General features: G+C 47.3%; 1 protein-coding gene across 1 annotated transcript; it reads right to left on the minus strand.

Annotated features, from left to right (window-relative positions):
• Nucleotides 1-6,859: 6,859 nt before the first annotated feature.
• LOC119572486 (proline-rich proteoglycan 2-like) lies at nucleotides 6,860-7,733 on the minus strand. The gene is made up of 2 exons (XM_037919595.1): nucleotides 7,545-7,733; nucleotides 6,860-7,141 (listed from the first exon to the last, which is right to left on the minus strand). The coding sequence occupies exons 1-2, from the start codon at nucleotides 7,731-7,733 to the stop codon at nucleotides 6,860-6,862; spliced, it is 471 nt and encodes a 156-aa protein (XP_037775523.1).
• Between the last annotated feature and the right edge of the window lie 595 nt (nucleotides 7,734-8,328).

An 8,328-nucleotide genomic window follows, 5' to 3' on the forward strand; every position in this document is an offset into this window, starting at 1 on the left:
GCCCTGGGAAAGCTGAACTCTGAGCCCTTCTCACAGATGACTGTAGTCCGCTCAGTGGATGGACAGATCATCTCGGATCATGTTGGGGTTCGTGAATGTTGGGCTGAGTATTTTGAGCAGTTGTACCAAGTAGACCCTCCAATAGTTAGCTTGGATGCAAGTGGTATCACAATACCTATGTCGGATCCACCCATTAGCGAGGAACCTAACGGAGGTTAGGATGGCAATTTCCAAGCTGAAGTCCACAATAGACCACTTCGAGTAATTGTGGAACTCTGTCATTAGTTTGGTTGTGGGTTGCTTTCAGCATACATCGACCTCAAGAAGCTGTTTGACTCAGTCCATTGAGAATTGCTATGGGAGATTCTGAGACTCAGAGTAATTCCGACACAGATTATTGGCCTAATAGCAAGCCTATATACCTGTATTAAAAGTGTTGTAAGGTGTGGTGGGGGCCTGTTAACTTCTTCCCTGTTAATTCAGGGGTGAGGTAAGGCTGTGTCTTTGCACCAACACTTTTCAACACCGGCATGGACTGGAAAATCGGCAGAGCTAATATCCTAAGTCAGTGTAGAGCAACACCGGGCAATATCAAGATCTAAGACCTTGATTGTACTGTACTGGTTGATGCATTTAGCAATGAAGCAATGCCCTTTGGCCTAGAGGTCTCCTGGACCAGGACCAAGATTCAGGACTTAGGGGAACCCATTCAGCTGATCCATTCTTACGATGAGGACGTAGAAATCATGAACTTTGTATCCTTGGTGATTTGCCATTGTCTGGGCTGTCAGTCAAAGTCTAGCGGATTGGTTTTGGCAACATGAGCCCTGACTCGATCACAAGAACACATTTGGAGATGCCGGTACCTATGTAGAAGGACCAAGCTACGTGTCTTCAAGGCCTTGATACTACCAGTTTTGCTCTACTGAAGCAAAACCTGGACACTATCTAGTGCCTTGGAGTCTCGTCCTGACGCCTTTTGTAACAAGTCTCTTTGCCGGATCATGGGGTACAGTTGGCAGGACCATGTGTCCCCAACCGACGAGCCGGCAGGGGCCTGTTTCTTGCATAACCGGGATCGCCAACTCAGGGCATATATGTACCAGCTCGCTTCCCTGGATGTCCCACCCCATCAGGTCGTCTCTTTGCGTTACAATCCTGGGTGGAGGAGGCCCATGGGACGACCTAGGAGGTCTTGGCTTGGGCAACACGATGAGACCTGTCGAAAGGAATTAGAGGTGGGCTGAGGGCCTCCCTTGGAGACCGCCATGGGGGACCCCGGGGTTTGGTAGATAGATAGATAGATATTTATATATATATGTATGTATATATATAAGATAGATAAATAGATAGATATAGAAATAGATAGACACACTCACCCACCCACCCACACCCCAAAAAACACAAACCCACACAACACACACACCCACCACACACACACACACCACAACACCACACACACACACACCAAAAACACACACACACAAAACCCCACACACCATACCCCTATATATATATTTTGTGTGGTGTGTGTGTGGTTGCGTGTGTGTGTGTTGGGGTGTGGGGTCGTGGGTGTTGGTGTGTGTGTGTGTGTGTGGTGGTGGCGTGGGGTGCGGGGCGTGTAAAGTGGCGTGCGCCACCACCACAAATATATGCATGTGTGCACAACCCACAAAATATAATAGGGTGTGTGGGGTGTGGACGTAGGGATAAAAAAAAAATAATAGTCTTAAAATGGGAAGATGGGAAAAGATGATTTTATATATATATTTTATATATATATATTTTAAAATATAATATAGTTTAAAATTATATATATATTAATAACAATGTCGTAAGACGAACGTAAAAAGGGAAAAAGGGCACAGACGTGGAAAGGAAAAAGAAACAGCCCCGGGGGGTTTTTGCCCCTTTCTGCGCACGCGCGGCGCGGGAGAGGGGGGGAGCAGGGGAACGGGAAAGAAAAAACCTCCTGAGACGGGGACACGCCTGAGGGGAACCGCCCCTTTTGGGGGTGTTTGGTGGGGGAAAGTGCAGAAAGTTGGTGGGTAAATACTGGGGGGGAAATTTCCCAAAATTGGGAGAAAAATTATATTAAACATTCTGTTTTCTCATAAATGATAGAAAAGGGAAAAAGGGATAAGGGGTTGGAATTGGAGTGGGGTTTTTTTTCCCGGGGGGGGGACAGGACTCGTCACGGCTACTTCCCGGAAGACTCAGTGAAAAAATTTTGTAAAATTTTTAAATTTGGGTTTCTTTTTTTTTTTTTTCTTTTTTTTGTCTATACATAGTTTCTAATATTCAAACTATATTTTACAAAAAAAAATAGTAAAAAAAGAAGTTTTTTCGTGCCCTCCAAGGTCAGTAAACACTCAAAAGTTGTTGGGTCAAGGCCTTTTTTTTTTCAAGGGTTCAGTTTTTTCCCTTTGGAAGAACTGGAGGTGGCAGTTTTAACTAAAGTAACGGTGAACTTTTTAATTTTAAGATAATCTACATTTAATACGATGGTATATATAATAAAAAAATAATATAGATAATACAAATATTATATTACTATTTAATAATATATTAATTAAATAATTATATAAAATTTTTTTTATATAAATATTAATATTAATTATAAATTACAATATATTTTTTATGTAATATTAAAATTTGTAATAAATAATTATGAAAAATTTTTTTTATATATATATTACATATATTATTATTTTTTAAAAAATCTTATTAATATATATTATATATAATATAATATATTTATTTACACATGTATTTTAGATTTTAGATTAATCTGTGAATAAAAGTAATCCACTTTTACGATTTAGTTAAACGCCACCCCAGTTTTTTCCATGGGGGAAAAATGGAAACCCTTGAAAACAAAAGAGCCGTGACCCAACAACTACGAGTGTTTGACTGCCTTGGTTGGGGGGCTACAGAAAAGATTCTTTATTTATTTTTTTAAATTTGTATTTTTTTTTATATGTATGAAATATTAAAACATGTATAGACAAAAAGGGAAACAACCCGAAAAAAAATTAAAATTTAAATACAATTTTTCATTTAAAGTCCCCGGGAATTAGCCGTGAGGGAGCCCGGGCCCAAATTACCCCCCTCAAATTACCAAACCTCCTCTAGTTTTTTTCCCCTTATCTATCATTGATGAAAAAGACAAATTTTTCCCCAAAACCCTTCCCCAAATATTTGAACTTCCCCCCCGGGTATTTACCCACAAATTAAATTTGAATTTCCCTCCCAAAAGTAAATAGCAGGGGGGCCCGGCCATCTAGGCGTTTTCCCTTCAAGGGGGGTTCTGTTTTTTCCCCCTGCTCTTTTCCCTCCCCCGGTTCCCCGCGGTGCGCAGAACGAGCCCAACAAACCCTTCGTCTGGGGCTTTTCCCTTTTCCACCCCTGTTGCTTTTCCTTTCTACGTCGTTTTACGCCCATAGGTATATAATTTTTATAAAATATTATATTATTTTATATTATATATATTTTAAAATATGGGGAATAAAATTCTTCTTTTATTTCGTTCCCAAACCAAAAACCCCAAAATTTGGTTTTATTTATATAATACGTAAAAACCCCCAACCCCACATTTAAAATTATGGTGTGTTGGCCCACACATGCAATTTTGGGTTGTGTGGGTGTGGCGCCCCGCACACTAAAACCGCCGCACCACACCGCAACCACACACACCACCCCAACACCAACCCCAACGCCCCACCGCACACCCAACACACCCTTACACACACAAAACACACACACACATAAAATATAGGGGGTAGGGGGTGTGTTTTTTGGTGTGTTGGGGTTGGGGTGTTGTTGTGTGTGTGTGGGGTGTTGGGGTGTGTGTGGTGTGTGTGTTGTGGTTTGTGTGTTTTTTGTGTGTGGGGGTTTGGGTGGGGGGAGTGGGCATCTATTTCATATCATCTTTTTATCATTTATTTTTAATACAAAACATATATTTTAAAAATTTATCTATTATCTATTATCTAAAATATCACGAGGGTCCCTCATGGCGAGTCCCCAAGGGGGCCCCCTAAAACCCCCAAACCAAATTCCTTTGGGACGGGTCTCATCGTTTTTCCCCCAACCAAGATTTCCTGGGCGTCCCAGGGGCCTTTTTTTTTCCCCAGGATTGAACGAAAAGAGACGACCTGAGGGGGGGGGACACCCAAAGGGGAACGATCTAGGTGCTCATAAAAGCTGATTGGGGGCACCCCCGGAATGAAAGGGTTAACGGGTCCCAGCCAGTCTCGGTCGGGTTGGAAAATGGTTGCCAACTGCCCCCCCATGACCCGGAAAAGAGCTTTTTTACAAAAGGGTCAGGGACGAGACCCCCAAGGCATTTTTTGGGGTTTTTTTTTGGGGTTTGAAAAAGAAAAAATTTTCCCAAATTTTCCCCCAGGGAAAAAGGTAATTCAAGGCCTTTAAGACACTTTTCCCCGGGTCCCCCACAAAACCGGGGCTACCCAAAACCCTTTTGAAAGACCCGGGGCCCCCCAAATGTAAATTTCCCAAAACCCAAACCCGGCAAACCCCCTTTCTTGTTTTTTTTTCTGACAGCCCAGACATGGGGTTGTCCCAAAAGGTATACAAAGCTCTCTATGATTTTCACCCCACTTTAAAAATGGAACGGGCTAATGGCCCCCCAAAGTCCGGAAATTTTGGTTTTGGTCCGGGAACCTCTTGGGCCAAAAGGGCATTTTCTTGTTTAAATCATAAAAAAACCAGTCCGTACAAAAAGGGTTTTGATTTTTATTTTTGCCGGGTTGCTTACCCGGGGGTGGAAATTTTTAGCTCTCCCGTTTTCCGGGCCAAGGCCGTGGTTAAAAAGTGTTGGGGTGAAAGGGGACCCACCCTTCCCTAAACCCCGAAAACGGGGAAAAAAGTTAACGGGCCCCCCCCCCACTTCAACATTTTAAAACAAATATGGGCTTGCTTTTAAAGGGCTTTCGTGTTGGGAATTTCCCTTGATCCAGAATCCCCCAATACCCAATTCTCAATGGACGGGGTAAACGCTTTTTGAGGTGGGGGGGATGCTGAAAGAAACCCCCCAAAACAAAGGGGACGGGTTTCCACAAGAAACTCGAAGGGGCCCCCTTTGGGGGATTTCCCTTTGGAAAATTCCCCATCCTAACCCCGGGGCCCCCCTAATGGGGGGCCCGGGAAAAGGTAGTGGATACCCCCCTTTTAAACCCCAAGCAAACCCTTGGGGGGTTCATTGGTACAACCCCTCAAAACTACCCCAAACTTTCCCAAACCCCCAAACAGGCCCGGGATGCCGTCCTCCCGGGACGGCTAAAGCCCTCTGTGAGGGGGGCCCCCTCAGGGGTTCAGTTTTCCCCGGGTTTTGGTGACGGGGAAAATGTCTTTTTAAACCCTGGGGAAAGGGCCTTCAAACCCCCTCGGGCAAGTTTCCCTGATAAAGACCCCTTGTCCCCTTTCCCAGCCAGGCCCCAAACCCTCCCACAAAAAGAGGGGAAAACCCCCCTGATTTTTTCTTCACCGGGCCATGGGGAAATGTTTCATGGCCTCCTTTGTCTCCGGGGGAGATAGAATTCGCCTTGCCCTCAGGCCCCAATGGCCCCTATGTGCTTCGATTGTTTTGCACTTAAAAAACCCCCAGAGCAAATGGGTTTTATCAGGTTATAAAAGTTTGTAAATAAACGGGAGACTCCCCTTTTTTAAACCCTTCCCCCTTTCAGTATGTCCCGGTAAACCCATTTTAGACGGGCCCAAGTGGGGGACAAGGATTTTGAAGGGGGACCCCTGGGTACCACTCCCAAGTCATTCCCAAAGAACCCCGAAATTTCCGGTAAACCCCCATAATTTTTTAGCACCCTCCCCATCGGTGCTAAAAAGAATATGGTCAATCTCCTTGACCATGTCCCTTTTAAATCGCTTTTTCCCTATCCCCGTCCACAAGGGCCAATTTTGGGAGGCTGCATCCGGGAGCCAGAACCCAAAATTGCCAACCCCAAATCCCGAAGGGGGTGGTGTTTTTTTCTCCCCGGGAATTCAGCCCCCCAAACCCATGGGCCGACCAAGCCCATCTTGTCCCCGCTCCAAGGGGGAAACCGGGTTTTGGGAAGTCCCCAAAAACAATGCGAAAATTTGCCATGGGCAATTTTTCCGGTTTTAAGGGCGGAACCTTTTTTTCCACATTGTTTTGCAAAAAAACCAAAAGGAGGTAAAACAGCAAAAAGGAGACAGGAAACCCCAAAAGGCATTTTTTATTCCCCCAACCCCCTAATATGCCCCCCCCGGTGTTACCTAAAACTCCCCAAGGTTTAAATGGGGCTGGAGATGGCTTTGGCACTCCCGGGAAAGTTTAAGGGACCATTGCTAACGCTGGCCCATTTGGTTTTATGTGTCCCCCCCCCAAATGCCGAGGGTCCCCGCCGGGCCGGGGTTTTTTCACCTCTGAAAAGGAAAACCCCCTCAACCCCCAAAAACCACCCAATTTCCCTCGATAGCAGAGGTAACCACTCGTCTGCTGAAAAGGCCCCAATTTTTCCAAGACCACGGGGATACTTCGCCAAAAGTTAAACCTCGGGGCAGTCACCCGGTGCCCCCCAACGGAAGCCGCCTTACCCGTGGGGGGCTGTAGGCCCCAAGATCTGGGAGCCGGCCAGGGGGGCTCCCCTATTGGGGGGGCCCCAACCGGGGGATGGAAAAAGGGCTTCCTATGCAAAAGGGCCTAAAGGGGGAGGTGCACCCCCCCCTTTTTCTTTCCACGGACCAGGGAGAACTCCCCCAGGGTTTGATGATGCGCCGTGCCCCCTGCGCAAGCGACACACCTCTTGGTCCTTTATTTGGAGAGGTGTCTTGATCGGGCCCCCCGGGCAAGTCTCAGCTAGTCAATATGGTGGGTTAAGCGGCACTTTTCAGTCGGTAGCCAAGGCCCCCGCGATGCGCCCGAACAAAAGCCGCCTTGCTGCGGTGGGGGGACTTGAGGCCCCCCAATGATCGGTGGGCCAACAGGGGTCCCAACTGGAGGGGGCCCAGTGGGGGATAAAAAAAATGGCTCCCGGGGCCCCAAAGGCCCAAAGAGAGGGGTGGCCACCACCCCGGTTTTTCCCCCATTTCCCACGTGGGGTTGCTGTATGGGCTCCCGTTTTCCCCAGGAAAAGGAGCCCTGGGGGTTGAGTGAGCTGCACGTTGGGGCCCGCACTAAAAACACCTTTATTTGGGTTGGACGGGCGGCTTGAAAAGGCCCATAAAATCAGTCGGTGGCGAGGGCTGGGGTCAAGCGGGCATATTCATTTCGGTAGGCTAGGTTCCGGACTGCCTCAGTCTTTTAAATGGCTGCGTATTTTTCCCCCTCCCCTGGGCTGTTGGGTTTTGCCCGATTTGTTCTCCTCGGACCAGGGGGGGGGGGGCTGGGGAAATGGTTCCAATTTGATGGTACTCCAATTTAAATTTTACTTCCCCGGACGCCCTAGCAATCCCCCGCCTTCCCCCCCCCCAAAAAAACACAGTTTATCGGAAAACCCTTTCCCAGGGTTGGGGGGTCAAGGTTTCCCCCGGGCCCCCCAAACCGGTGGGGGGGGTCCCCCAAATCCCTGGAAATCTTCCTGGTTTGAAAGCTTTCTTAGTGTCCTGTGGGGACCCCTGTGGTTATCTCTGGCTTGTTTTTGGTCTCGGTTTTGAGTTGTCCGTGCCCTCCCACCCCCGGGGGGTGCTTGTGTTGGGTTTTGCACAGACGAGGCCGTCTCTGCGTTGCACATTCCTGGGCTCGTTCTGTTCCCCCTCTGCCGGGGTTTCGGGGAAACTGTTAGGGAACTTTTTTTTAGGGCAAAAAATTTTAAAAAGAAAGGATGGTTTGGACAGACGAACCAGCTCTTCTTCTTTTTAAACACAAGCCTTCCAGGTTAATTGCATGGTACCCCTCGGGAAAAAGCATTGGGGCCCAACCCTTGGGGTCCCACTCCCAGTTTTAGGATGGACCAAAACTCTCCCTTTTAAAAAGAAATGGACACCAAAAATTGTGAAAAAGTGTGGTACAACGGTTTCCAAGGAGATGAAAAACTGCCCAGTTAATTGCTGTTACCACTGCAATAAAGTTCTCAAACAGGTAAGGTAAAATTTGAAAAGGGAAATATTGGTTAAGGAGAAAGGAAAAATTTGTTTCAGGGGAAAAGCGCGTCCCCCCCCCCGTGTGCTTTTTTCCGCCGTGGTCCTTTGCTTCGGTTCGCCCCCCCCCTTTCCCCCCCCCCGGGCCCCCCAACCTTCTTCAACCCCTCTGTTGCACCCCAAACGAGTGGAGTGGGGGTCTTTTGGGGGGCCCCCTCCTCCCAGTAAGGTCGGAGCCACCCAACCCCA

This window comes from Penaeus monodon, chromosome 4 (assembly GCF_015228065.2).
Source record: "Penaeus monodon isolate SGIC_2016 chromosome 4, NSTDA_Pmon_1, whole genome shotgun sequence".
Lineage (NCBI taxonomy): Eukaryota > Metazoa > Arthropoda > Malacostraca > Decapoda > Penaeidae > Penaeus > Penaeus monodon.

Excerpts from the sequence above, each read along its gene's own strand:
- LOC119572486 (XM_037919595.1), bottom strand. The coding sequence starts at position 7,733 with ATGTGCAACGCAGAGACGGCCTCGTCTGTGCAAAACCCAACACAAGCA. Across the intron at positions 7,142-7,544 it reads TTGGGGGACCCCCCCCACCG|GGCTCCTTTTCCTGGGGAAA; the intron begins GTTTGGGGGGCC and ends CTCAACCCCCAG.